The 13,625-nt window shown below is 45.6% G+C and overlaps 1 protein-coding gene across 4 annotated transcripts in view; it reads right to left on the bottom strand.

Moving 5' to 3' along the window:
• Positions 1-1,966, bottom strand: part of LOC127007397 (uncharacterized) — a 236,880-nt gene extending 234,914 nt beyond the window's left edge. For 2 of the 4 annotated variants that reach the window (XM_050878330.1, XM_050878328.1), the window contains exon 1: positions 1,712-1,966. In XM_050878330.1, coding sequence (XP_050734287.1) covers positions 1,712-1,721 — 10 coding nt within the window. In that variant the 5' untranslated portion in view covers positions 1,722-1,966. The remainder of the gene's footprint in view (positions 1-1,711) is intronic. The other 2 variants (XM_050878332.1, XM_050878331.1) reach the window with 1 other exon arrangement.
• Between the last annotated feature and the right edge of the window lie 11,659 nt (positions 1,967-13,625).

Raw genomic sequence — 13,625 nt, forward strand, 5'->3', positions numbered from 1 at the left:
GGGGCGGGCCGGCGTGGGCGTGCTCAAGGCCTCGCTGAGGGCCGCCCGCCAGTGTGTGTGTGTGGCGTGTGGGCAGCCTATTGTGGGTGGACACCCGAGGGCGGCCTGCCCGTGGGCGGCTCGGCGTCCTTGATATTCTCAAATTCTACTTCCACCCTGACGCCGAACTTTTTCTGCTGCTGCTGCTGCCTACGACGCCCAGGGCGGAAGGGAAGTGGTCCCATTCCCTCACGTAAAGGGCAAACTACTATGGCAGTTAAAATAATTACAATATTTAATGAAAGAAACACCCGAAGCTTATGAAATATGACGACCCTTGGTCTGCCTCCTTTTACTTAAAAAAAAGGCCTCGACGGTCCCTCCAGCGAACATGGTATTATATTGTTATATGTTTATGGTATTATAGTGAATGTTTTGTTGTCTCGTGTCCTCCTGTCATCCATGAGTGAGGCCCCTCGACGCGCCCTATATTCAAGGCCTAATTCACGGGGGTCATTTTGTGGCAGGCAACGCGTGCTGTTACCCTCGTTCCAGGGGTGCTGAGGGAAGCGGCTTCGTGACAGCCTCAGCGTCTCACAATCTGCACGTGAGACGTGCCTCACTTCGCCATGCATGTCCTGCAGTGTAAATACCATAAGGTGCCTTGCTGGCCACCCCTGCCAACACCATGTTATGAAGGCTTGGCCAGCGGCCTTGGTACATCCCTTCTTGACATGACATCGACCACAGCGTGCCTTGCCTTGGCAACAAATATGAGATAGACCCTTCCTGGGGACAACCGTTGTTGGGAGCCTGGAACGGCTGTCTTGCAGGGGGCCTGGAACGGCTGTCCTGCAGAGGGCCTGGAACGGCTGTCCTGCAGGCGTCCCCCATATAAGTAAATTACATATTACTTCCGTCACATCCTTCCGCTCCCTCTCCTGCACATGCCGGCCGTCTTCCCCGTGGGGCCCTGCCCCAAAGAACTCTCTTCACACCCCCCGCCGCCCGCAGTGCCCGGGGCAACCTCTTCTGCATATGAGCCTCACAGGCCTTCACATACTCTTGCCGCCAGTCGTTCCCAGGGCAGCCTTTCCTCCTTCTGAGGCCGTGCCCCAAAAGCCTGCCGTCACACCCTGCTGATGCCCGCCGTGCCCAGGCCAGCCTCTCCTCCATATACGTTCCGCCAAGTGGGTCACAACCAACTTTCCACACCCTCGCTGGCTGGTCGTCCACCCCACGACAGGATCTCTCCACTCCCTAGATCCCCCGGCTCGCCTTAATCTCGCCTTCTGCAGGAATCCTCGCAGGGAGGGCGCTAAGGGCTGCAGGGGAGCCTCGCTGGGCTGTGGTGGGCGGCGGAGGTGGTTGCTCTCTTGGTGCGTGCGTGGGCTGAGCACTTTCAGTTTCGCTTGGCCGTTGCATGACTTCCCGTGTGAGAATCGGACACATTTCTTACCCTTCGAAGGATCAAAGACATGCCCGAGGTGTAAATCCCAGCGTTAGACGTCTTGAAGGTTTGGCACTGTATACATGGCACTCACTTTCCCATGTGGCCCCAGCACGGCTCAGGGGGCCACACCGTTCCCCCTCCCCCCCGTCAACACCTGCACACTCAACACACCAAATACTCGACTTGCAGCTCCTCCTCGGCACAGCGGCGCCACAGGCTCGCTCACACACACAGCGGCATTAGCAAGGGTGCACAGAACACAGCTGGGGCTACACTTACCTGTAGCCATGGCGGTGAGGGCTACAGCCGCCGTAAGTCTCACCCCGGCTCCTTCCTCGCACTAAACCACACACTAGAGTTTTCACACTCACACTGAGCACCTGGATGGACTCACCTGCCCAAACTCAGCCTCCTCCCAGAGCATAACGTTTCTCTCACACGCTTCGTTCACTTGTCCGTTGTGTAACGCCGCCTGATTTCACTCACTTTCGTCACCGTTCACGTCTATTTCTCATTCTTCTTCGACTTTACAGACTAACCTCCTCTCAGAATCATTGAGTTCCTATCGAATATACATTTTCTATAACAAAATCAATATAGAAATCATAAAAAAAATAATCTTGCAATATTGAAGACGAAAGAATAAGACATGGATAGCGGGCCCCCGTAACACTGGTCACGTGAGGGGGGCGGCGCCGCTGGTTGGCCAAGGAGCGGAGGGGGCGGGGCCAGACGCCTTGTGCCAGCAAGACGACTGGAGCTGGAAGAGTCACCTCAATGCACCTTCCGCCGCCACCACCACCACTTCCACCTCCCTCACACTCCGCTCCTCCACAAGCCACCTCACCTCTTCCTTTGGGCCGAATTATCTGTCTTCATGATGGCCTTTTTTTTTTTTTTTTTTTTTTTTTACCGATTATGAGCACTTCATTTATCCTCAAACTTTCTTTTCCTCTCATCACCATCTTTTCCTGCTACCTCACTGCCCTTACTCTTTCCTTAATTTTCCTTCTTTAGTCTCTACCCTCATATCTCTTTCTTCCTCTCCCTAACTCGTCACTCTTCTTTTCCACTGATTCCCTTTCGTTGTTGTTATTTACTTATTATTTACTGTCCCTTCACCCCCCCCCCCCCATTCCACCCCACCCTTTGTCTTTTTACCTCATAACTCATTTACTCATTTCCATAGTTTTCCTCCTCTTCCCTCTTTCCACCTTCCTATTTCTTCATTCTACATTTCCATTGATTCCCGATCGTATTTTGTTTGTCTCCTTTCCCGTTATTTTTTTTATCCTACCTTCCCTCTATCCATTTATCTGTCTATCCCACAACCACCGCATCATCTATCACGACACCTGCCATTCTCTCACACATCATTTTTCAACACCCAGAAGGTAATATCCTTTCTTAACTTTCCCAATCACCTCTAAAATATTTCTCCCTTTTAGCCTGATCTCCACCTGCCGCTCTCCCACCACACCATAAACCTTCTGATATGTATACACCATCTTCTTATCGCTCCCTCGGCCTCTTCTTAATTAAAACCGACCCTTTCTTCCAATTAACCCGCTTTACAGGAACCTTCGAATGAGCCTTCCTCCTGCCCTTATCTGCTCTCCCGCCACAGCATTGCTATCTCCGTTGACATGGTTCTTCTTTCCATAATTTTCCTCCTCTTCCCTTTCTCCTTTCCCCTTTCTTTCCCTCCCTATCTCTACTCTTCACTTCAAACCTCCTCTTGTGACTTGTGCCTGTTTCATATCCTTCTCTATGTCCATGTGGAGGAGATAGAGGGAGGGAAGATGGGAGAGGAAAAAAGGGGAATGAGAAAAATTGAAAGTACGATAGGGAATCAGAGAAGAATAGAAAGAGACAGGGAGAGAAGGAAAAGGGAAAATGGGAGAGGGTAAAGGAGGAAAATTAAGGAAAGACTAATGTTAGTAAGGTGAAAAGACTCTGTGGTGATGAGAGGAAAATATATGTCAGTTTTTTTTTCTTTTTATATTATTCCTGTTCATCCTGCTCCTTGTGTCCACCTCCTCCCTCTCACACTTCCCCTCCACCCTCCCCCCCACACACAGAGGGAAACCTGTCTCTCTTTTCTAAACTCATCCACTTCTCCACTAGCAAAACTCAAGCTTCTTCCACTTAATTCGATTCCCCTCCATCCATGTCTTCATCCACCCCTCCATCCACCCTCTTCAATACCTCCATTTTTTCTTCTTTCTCCCGCTTCACTTCCCTCCACTTCCGCTCGCTCCAAAAAACATGACTTCTTCCACTCTTTTCCACCTCCTAATCACTGCTCACTCCACTACATATCAATCTCAACAGACATTAATTCTACCTAATCATCACTTCCAAGTTTGTCACGCCCTCTTCCACCCAATTCCACCTTAACTAATTTTCCATTTTTCTATTTTGTTGCGTCTACTTCATTTCACCAGCACTCCACTCCCTAATGACTTAACCTAACGTAACCTAACCTAACCTAACCTACCTTAATCTAACCTAACCTAACCTAACCTAACCTAACCTAACCTAACCTAACCTGTAACATAATTTGATATAGTAATAACATAATTTATCCTTCCTCATTCTTATTCCATCATCCTTTCTCCCTCCGATCATTCCTCCATTCCACCTCCCTCAACTTCCTTCTCGTATGTTTTCTCTCAACTCCACCTACCGATACTTCATTCCACCCTCTTATTATTCCCTCACTCCACCTCCCTCCACCTCACTCTATTCATCTAGCATTTTCACCTCATCACTCCTCCACCCTCCTCTTGATTCACGCCTCCCTTCCTTCACCTCGCTTCACAATTTTTACTCGAGTCGATACTGAATTCACTGATATTGTATTACGCCCATCTAAATTCTCTCTCTCTCTCTCTCTCTCTCTCTCTCTCTCTCTCTCTCTCTCTCTCTCTCTCTCTCTCTCTCTCTTCTCTCTTCTCTCTTCTTTTATCTTCTTTCATTTATTCTTTCTTTCTTTTTTAGTTATTTCCTCTCCTCTGTTGTTTTTTCTTTATATTATTTTCATAGTTTTTTTTCCTCTCTCTCTCTCTCTCTCTCTCTCTCTCTCTCTCTCTCTCTCTCTCTCTCTCTCTCTCTCTCGTGTCACGAAGGCCGATGACATGACTGACGGGCGGATCGTGGTTTTTAAGTGGGGCAAAAACTCGAGTTACGGACGCTAACAAGACGATTTTTTCTCCTCCCTTCTTTCTGACATCGCTCACTCCATCACCACTTTACCCATTTTGCCGCGTCTCTGTTCAAGTGGACGAGTCTCTCCTGTTCACTGCCTTCTATGTTTTATTATCTACCATTAATTACATCTTTATTATTTTCTCCATCTCCATCTATAATATTTCGCATGCTTCAGTTATCTTCGTCTTCTCTATCTATCATCTATCTCCTCTATCTATCTAGTCACGACGTCTTTATAATTTTCTTCATCAAATTTAATACTCCACGTGTTTCATTATCTTCATTTTCTCTATCTATTTATTAACCATATCTTAATTATTTTCTTCATCTTCTCTAACTATTAACCATATCTTAATTATTTTCTTCATTTTCTTATCTATTAACCATATCTCCATTATTTTTTTCATCTTCTCTGTATCTATTTATTAACCATATCTTCATTATTTTCTTCATCTTCTCTAACTATTAACCATATCTTAATTATTTTCTTCATTTTCTTATCTATTAACCATATCTCCATTATTTTTTTCATCTTCTCTGTATCTATTTATTAACCATATCTTCATTATTTTCTTCATCTTCTCTGTATCTCTTAACCATATCTTCATTATTTTCTTCTTCTTTGATATTTCGCATTTTTTCAGTATCTTTACCTTCTCTGTATCTACATATCAATTACATTTTCCTTATTTTCTTCATTTCTTTACTATTTCTCTTTATCTTCACCTTCTCTGCATCTTCCTCTTAGTACATCTTCATTATTCTCTTCGTCTCCTTTATTATTCCATATCTTTCATTATCTTCAATTCTTCTATGTATCTTATAACTACATCTTTCATTATTTTCTTCATCTTCTTTAATATTCCGCATTTCTTTTATTATCTTCATCTTTTCCTCTGTATCTATTGACTACACATTTGGTTATTTTCTTAATCTTCTTTAATATTCCGCATATTTCGTTATCTTCACCTCTATTTTTCCCTCCCACTGACGGTACTTTCTTCCCGACCTCTTGATGCAGCTCGCTTAAAGTCACGCTAATGAAACAATAATAATGTGAACGGTTCTTTCTTCCTAGTGATTCCTTTTCCAAGTACCAAACAAAATCAAATCTTACCCTCTTCACCCTCTCCTCTTCTTCCCTCTCTCCCAGTAACGTTAATTTTTCCACACTCTTGGTATTATTTTCTCCTGGTCCCAAAATTGAAGCGGAAATCTCTTACTCTTTACTCCTTCTCAACATCAAGTGATCACAAACGGTCTGCTTGCTTACCTCCGTTCCCCTTCAGCATTAATCATGGCTGCCAAACCTGTTCCACTCATCCACCTCTCTATTAGCGAACCGGTCCTTGCCTACGTTTTTAGTGAACCTGAATATGTGTAACTAAAACCCAGTAACTATGAGTCCTTCCCTGATCTTTTCCCACCAGAACGTTATTAACCATTATTATGTTAACGTACACTCATCTCAAGTCTACGTCTCATGTCCGTTCCGCAAGAGGTGAGTCTCAACGGGTCTTTCTTTCCCTGTAGCCGCTGTTCACCTATATAATAAAAACTGCCTCTCTCCTCACTCTTCCCGTTCATCTCCCTCAGCCTCTCCCGCCGCCTCTCACCGGTACATACACAAGTCGTTCCCCCCGTCACTTTTTACCACTCTCCCACGACGCCCGCCCACCCGAAGACGCTACTGCTGGCATGCTTAATATGGACTTCTCTCTCTTTCCTTTTTTTTTCTCTCCCTTAAGGACATTCCCCCTCCACTAACGCACACACAAGCACACCCACACAAGCACACACATTACAGGAACGCGTCTCTAACGTCAGTGGGAATAAAGAAGAAGGTTACGAAAAGGGAAATGACTCGTTTAACAAATAAATAAACGTCATGCCGAGAGGGAAAGGCCAAGGATGGAAGGATGGAGTTTGGGGGGAAGGGAGAGACAAGGGGTGACGGAGGGAGGGGGAAAGGAGGGAGGGAAGGCGTGAGGAAAGAAGGAAACAAAAAATGGGAGAAAAAAAGAGAAAAAATAGGGCGATAAGAAAAATGAAGGAATTAAGGAAGAAACGAGGAAAAGAGAAAGATAAAAAAACGAAAGAATGAAATGAGGAATGGCATAAATGGCAGGGGAGACGACGAATAGAAGAGGTGGGGAGGGGAAGAGATGGAATATGAGAATAATGACAAGGATGATGGGGAGGAGAAGGAGGAAGAGAAGCAGGCGAAGAAACAGTAGTAGGAGACAGACACAAATGAGGCAGGAGGATACAGAAGGTGAAGGATGAATAAGAAGATGAAGATGATGGTGATGGTGAGAGGAGGAGGAGGAGGAAGGTGAGGAGGAGGAGTTGAGGCATTTCAAGGTGAAGAAACGCAGGAAATATCAATGAGACGAGACTTTTCACTGTCGTGTCTGTGTGGGAGGGAAAGATAGGGACGGTTGTGTTTAGCTCTTGTTGGTCAGCCAGTCAGTCATATAGCCACTCGATCAGTCAGTCAGCCAACCAGCCAGTCACTCAACCAGCCAGTCAGTCAGTTGGTCAATCACATACTAAATGGACTTGTCTACTGAAGGCGTTCCCAATTTGTCTGTCTGTCTGCCTGTCTGTTTCTCTGAGGTGATACGAGGTTAAGTCATCAGCTCATCAATCATTCACGCAAGCAAACAATTGATCAGCGGAGACCTCAACCATAAAGGTGCCTTGAGCTTCCATGGTTCCGGCCTTTTTTTCTGCATCGTCACAGTGACTTAAGGTGATGTTCGAGGTCTAGTAGACAGCCTTAGTATGTATGTATGTATGTATGTATGGTATGTTGGGGGGAAAGGTGTGGGGGAGGGTGGCTCGACGCACCGCTCCTACAAACATAACAGAAGAACACTAGAGAAATTATTCCCCAAATGTAATCAGATTTAGCCACAGATGAAGAGCATTGCAGAGGGAACCTTTGACTACTTGATGGCGGCCGAAAACAGTTGTCTAAGGTGTATAGATTTACAGCTTGAACCACTCTACTTGGATGGCAGCTCGGGCCCTTGGTGCTCTGATCAGTCCTGCCTTTGTTGTGTCGGTTGTGTAAGGCGTTTTGCTGAATGATTTTTTGTTCTTTTATGATTTTATTGAACGGAGAAGTAATCAACAGACCTTGCATCCGTCAGGGAGATCCGGCTTTCGTCACCTGTGTAAGCTAACCACCGAGGCATTACTCTCCTACTTCATCACTTTCCTACCGGGCCGTCACCTTCCTGCCGGGCCTTCACTTTCCTACTGTATCATCACTTTCAGGCAATCACTTTCTTACTGTGATGGAGACGATTGGTTGCAGTGATAGTGACAGCTTGCTTGGTGAAGATGAAAGTTGAGGTAAAGGGAGTAAGAGTAACGAGGGACCTCCCCCCAAACACACACCTGGCGGCCACCTGTCACGTCACGGGCACCCCTCAAGGACGCTCCACCTGAAGAAGACATTAGACAGGTGGTGGTGGTGGTGGTGGTGGTGGTGTGATGTCTTCCCTTCACCTTCACCTTCAACTCCTTTCCTTCCCTCCCTTCCTCCCTCCTTCCCTCCCTTCCTCTCCCCTTCCTTCCCTCCTCTTTGTCCTCACTTCTATCTATTCATCTTCATTATGTTTTCAAAGTATTTTCGTTATATTTTTACCTTTGCTTTGTTTTATTTGGGACCTTATTTTTTTTACAACAGAGGAGACAGTGGAAGGGCATAAAAAAAAGAAGAAAAAAAAAAAGCCCGCTACTTGTTTGCCAACGCTCCCAATTATTATTATCATCATTATTGTTATTTTTATTTATTTTATCATTATTACGTTTAGGTTCTGTCTCCCTCCTCCGCGGTCCTCTCCCTCATCTACTAATGGTGTGTCTCTCATTATATTCATCCTTCACCTTCGCCTTCCTTCCCTCCATCCCTAATTTTCGCATTTTTTCTCATCCATTACTTCTAAATTCTACCTCCTACCATTGATTTTTTCTTTCCTTCATCTTCCTCGGTTCTTTTTTTTTGTACAACTCTCATCTTTTACTTTTACAATCTGCCTGCTACATTTCATTTTTTTTCCTTTATCATCCTCCGTCCTCTTTTTGTCTTTTATGTACAGTTCTCTCATATATTATTTCCGTCGCCCCTTTTTCAGCGCCCTCTATCCCTTCATCCATCTATTTTTTTGGGAGTTATGTCATCTATTGGTTTCTATAAGTTTTGCCTCCAACAATATTCCTGTCTGTTCTTCGTCTATTCTTTATTTATTTTTACTTTTACAACTTTTTCAGCTCTTATATTCTGCTTAGTCTATTGTCCTCTTCCTTCTCCTCATTCTCCTTCCTAACCTCCATCCCTCCAACCTTCCTTTTCTTCACTATATCTCTCGCCTGTTTTCTGTACCACTTGACTCCTTCTAAAACCTCTTTGTTGTGTAGTTTATATTGTCCATCTTTCTAAAGCGAGAGGCAAGGGTTTATTACTCCCTCACCTATCAGCAAAATCTTTCTAATTCAATTTCTTCAGACCTCCTTGCCGTAACCCATCTCCATCCTTACCTAACACGCATACCTCCCCACCCATCCATCCATCTTACCCCTTCATCCCTTACACGTTTGCCCCTCCCACACTCTGCACTTCCTAACCTTTGCATTCTCTTCAGTTCACCCATCCCATTGCCTTCCCTTCCCTGCCCCTCCCTTTCTTCACCACTCCCAAACTACGCTTTTTCCCCTCTCCCCCTCCTTGCACGCTCTTCTCTTCTATTTCATCCTTTTCAACATCCTCACTCTGCATCCTCTTCCATATTCACCCATTCCATTACCATCCCTTCCCTGACACTCTCTATCTTTCACCATTCCCTAACTACGCTTCTTCCCCTCTCCCTTCCACTCCCTGCATACTTTTCTATTCCAATCCACTTACCCTATCTACATTTCTTTCCCTTTTTTCATCCCTGTATCTCCTTCCATTTCACCCATCCCATTATCCTGTCTTTTCGGCCCCTCCCTTTTCTTTACCACTTTCTAAATACACTTCTTCCTCTCTCCTTCCCCCTTCCCTGCATGTTCTCTTCCTTTCCATCGATTTATATACCATCCCCTATTCCCTTCTTCTCAACTCCCCAACCACGCTTCTTCCCCTCTCCCCCTCCCTGCATGCTCTTCTCTTCCTTTCCACCCATTCACCTTCCCCTATACTCTCCCCTTTTTCCCATCCCTCGCCCCCTCATCGCTCATTCCCAGCCATCACGATCCCCGCCCCATCCTCATTGTAACCTTAATATCTTTCCCCGACCTTCCTCACCCCAGCCGTCCTGCCCCGCCTCCACATGCCCTCCTCACTCACACTTATACCTTCCCCTGTCTCGCAGCTTCCCATTCTTGGCTTTTCATAATTACTCAGGATGATTAAAGGACTGAACACCATCTCTCATCCCTACTGTCACTTCATCCTCCGCAGTCTCATTCCTCTCACCCCACTCACTATCTCTGTGCTGTCCAACTTCCTTATGCAAGAGTTAACCCGTGTCTTCATTCTTTCATCCCTTTCGCTGGTAAACTCCTCCTCCCTCCTCTCCTTCCCTCGGCAATACACATACCTTTTACAACACACTCCATAAAGTATATACACCCTTCCTACCCCCGGGACTACTCACACCTCACCCTGCCTCAGCCCCCGCCACTCCTTCCCCTTCCTACCCCGGGGCTAGCCAGAGTAATCACGGCGGCAATATAAACAACAGCACACATACACACACACACCCCTTAAGATTTCCAAGGCCGCTCATTATGCCTGGCAGCCTCGGTGATGGTGATTCTGCCACGCTTACACACCGATGACTCGCCGCCACCACCACCACCGTCATCACCACCATCACCACAATCATAGTCACTTCCTTGTTGTGGTTGGGTAGTTTGTTTTTTGCTTGTCCATTATTGACTTTTGTTTTTTTTGTCATTGTGGTGATGAAAACGACGAAGCTCCTGCTGTTACGCCTCCTCCTCCTCCTTCTACTTCTACTTCTCCAATTCTTCGTTCTCTTCTGCCTCCTCCTCCATTTTCCTTCTCCTTCTCTTCACTTCGCTCTCTTCCTCGTCTTCCTCCCTATACCTCCTCCTTCTCTCATCTTCAATTTCCTCGATCCGTAACATTCTCCTTATCTCCTTCCTCTTCTCCTCTGCTTCCTTCCCAACACCCTCTTTCTTCTACTCTTGCTAGAACAACAACACCTACGAATCACGAGGAACGGTCAATCTCAAGAATGGCTGCCTCCCTCCCTTGGCGGCGGTCCGTTCCTTGCCGCGGGAGGCGAGAGCAGTGGCATCGCTCGGCATCATCACCACCGTCATCAGCGGCAGCAGCATTCTGAGGGCGGCCACGCAAGAGAGACAGTTAGCGGCCATGTGATCGCCGGCCACTCGGCACGCCCTCTAGGCGGACAGCCACCGTGAAGATTCCTTCGCTTACATTACACGTACAGACACAGACATTCACACAGACAGACTGGCGGGCAAACAGCCAGCCACCGTGAACACTCTTCGACGCACGTCCACACGCGTACATTACACTTGCTCACAATAAAATATTAAAAATCATGAAAGTGTAACTATGCAGTATGCAGACCACAAAAATACTGATATACTTATGAAATAATGACGTGAAATAATAGTAATGTAATATTAGTAATAATGTAATAGTAGTATGAATAATTATAATAATGATAATAATAACAATAACAATAATAATAATAATAATATTAATAATAATAATAATAATTATTGTTATTATAATGATAACAGTAATAGTATTTACTACGACAGCTACAACAATATACACATATAAAGAACATTATATACTTATATATATAGACCTATGTCTATATATGTCTATATATGCATCTATCTGTCTATGTCTCTATCTATCTATCTATCTATACATGCGTAACGGTAACTCCAATGAGTGATCACCACCACAACCACCATTACTATAACCGGAACCACAATATTAATTTATTACGCCCCCCCCCAACATACCACCATTACCACCACCACAACCACCATTACACACACCGGTATCAAGAAACACGTTTTTTTTTTTCTCATCGACCTCACAGCAACGTGACACCACTACACAAAATGAAACACACACATGTACACCTCCCTCCCCCACCTATACACGCGCCTCCCTCCCCCCCCCATACATGCACCCCCCTCCCCCTACACACGCGGCAGCCCTAACTTTCCAAAATGCTCCTCACACGCCAATACGCTCCAATTAATGGCTCGCCGCAGAGGTTCTTTTGCTCGGTTCAATCTGGGACCGCAGCGAGTCTTCCCAGCGGCTTATGAGCGGCTTCTAATAGGCTTCGGAGGGGCGTGAGAGGCAGCGGGAAGACGGAAGATGGTCACGCGAAAGACCTCCCCCAGGCTAACTGTTCTGATCACACACGGCGGAGGCTTAGCGGTGTGTGTGTGTGTGTGTGTGTGTGTGTGTGTGTGTGTGTGTGTGTGTGTGCAAAGGCGTCCGTAGGAGTTTTTTCAAGTGGGGACAGAGCCAATATGTTTTAAATCATATATATACACATCATATTTCATGTTTTCATTGGTTAACAAGACAATGGCACAGTGAATTATCAAAACCTCCAGCACCAGGTGTCATCATGAAGTTTTCAAAATATCACTTATGTTATATCTTGCAGACGAGAGTGTGAACGGGACTGTACGTACCACCTCGAGGGGGTGCAATTGATCATCCTTTGCCCCCCCCACCCCCCACCCCTTCCAGACGCCGATGAGAGAGAGAGAGAGAGAGAGAGAGAGAGAGAGAGAGAGAGAGAGAGAGAGAGAGAGAGAGAGAGAGAGAGAGAGAGAGAGAGAGAGAGAGAGAGAGAGAGAGAGAGAGAGAGAGAGAGAGAGAGAGAGAGAGAGAGGAGCAATAGATAAACACACATATACACACACACACACACACACACACACACACACACACACACACAGGTAAGGGGAAGGACGGAATGGGATGGAACGGAAAGGAGAGGAGGAGGTGGGGGAGTCTGGCGCTGAGAACCGACAAACGGGAAGCTGTAACGACATCGCATCCCTTCCAATTAATAACTGTGTCAGTGCTGAGGCCCCGCTGCTTGCCTTCCGCCAGCCACCGGTACCTACGAGAACCAAACTGTTACCTAGCCCTCAACCGCTCCTTCCGCACAACGCTGATTTGATTTATATCTGGTCAAGTGTACATTTAAGAGTAAGCGATGGACTTGGGCATATCCTCCCACAAGTTTATATTTTCTCATCAACCCTCAGCCGTGCCTATCACACAACGCTGATTTGATTCATGTTTGGTTAAATGTACGATTAAGACTAATAACTGATGGATTTAGACAGATCGTGTCATGCGTGGGACCCGTTTAACATGTGGAAGTATCTACAATTTTATATTATCTCACCTAGCCACTCAGCCGCTCCTTTTCACAACGCTAATTTGATTTATATATGGTCAAGTGTGCGAAAAGAGTAAGTATTGATGGACTTAGGCAGGTCTTATCATGCGTGGAACCCGTTTAACACAAGGAAGTATTTACGGTTTTATATTTTCTCACCTAGCCACTCCGCCGCTCGCTTCACACAATGATTTGATTTATATATATTTGGTCAAGTGTGCGTTTAAGAGTAAGAAGAGATGGACTTGGTTAGGTCTTATCATGCATGGAACCCTTTTGACACATGGAAAGTATATAAATGCTAATATTTTCAAAGTGGTTCTCTTATTCAATGACGTCCTCCTATCCGAAGTGATCCTCTTAGCTACAAAATTACTCAGTCAGTCAGTTAGTCAGAGGAAAAGTCAGTCAGGCAATTATTCAGTCACTCTCAGTCACACAGACACAATTACATAATCAGTCACTCAGACACACTCACTCAGCAGCTCAACCAGGCACCCACATAGTTAGTCAGCCACAGTCACAGTTAGGCAGCC

Source organism: Eriocheir sinensis, chromosome 35 (assembly GCF_024679095.1).
Source record: "Eriocheir sinensis breed Jianghai 21 chromosome 35, ASM2467909v1, whole genome shotgun sequence".
Classification (NCBI taxonomy): Eukaryota; Metazoa; Arthropoda; class Malacostraca; order Decapoda; family Varunidae; genus Eriocheir; species Eriocheir sinensis.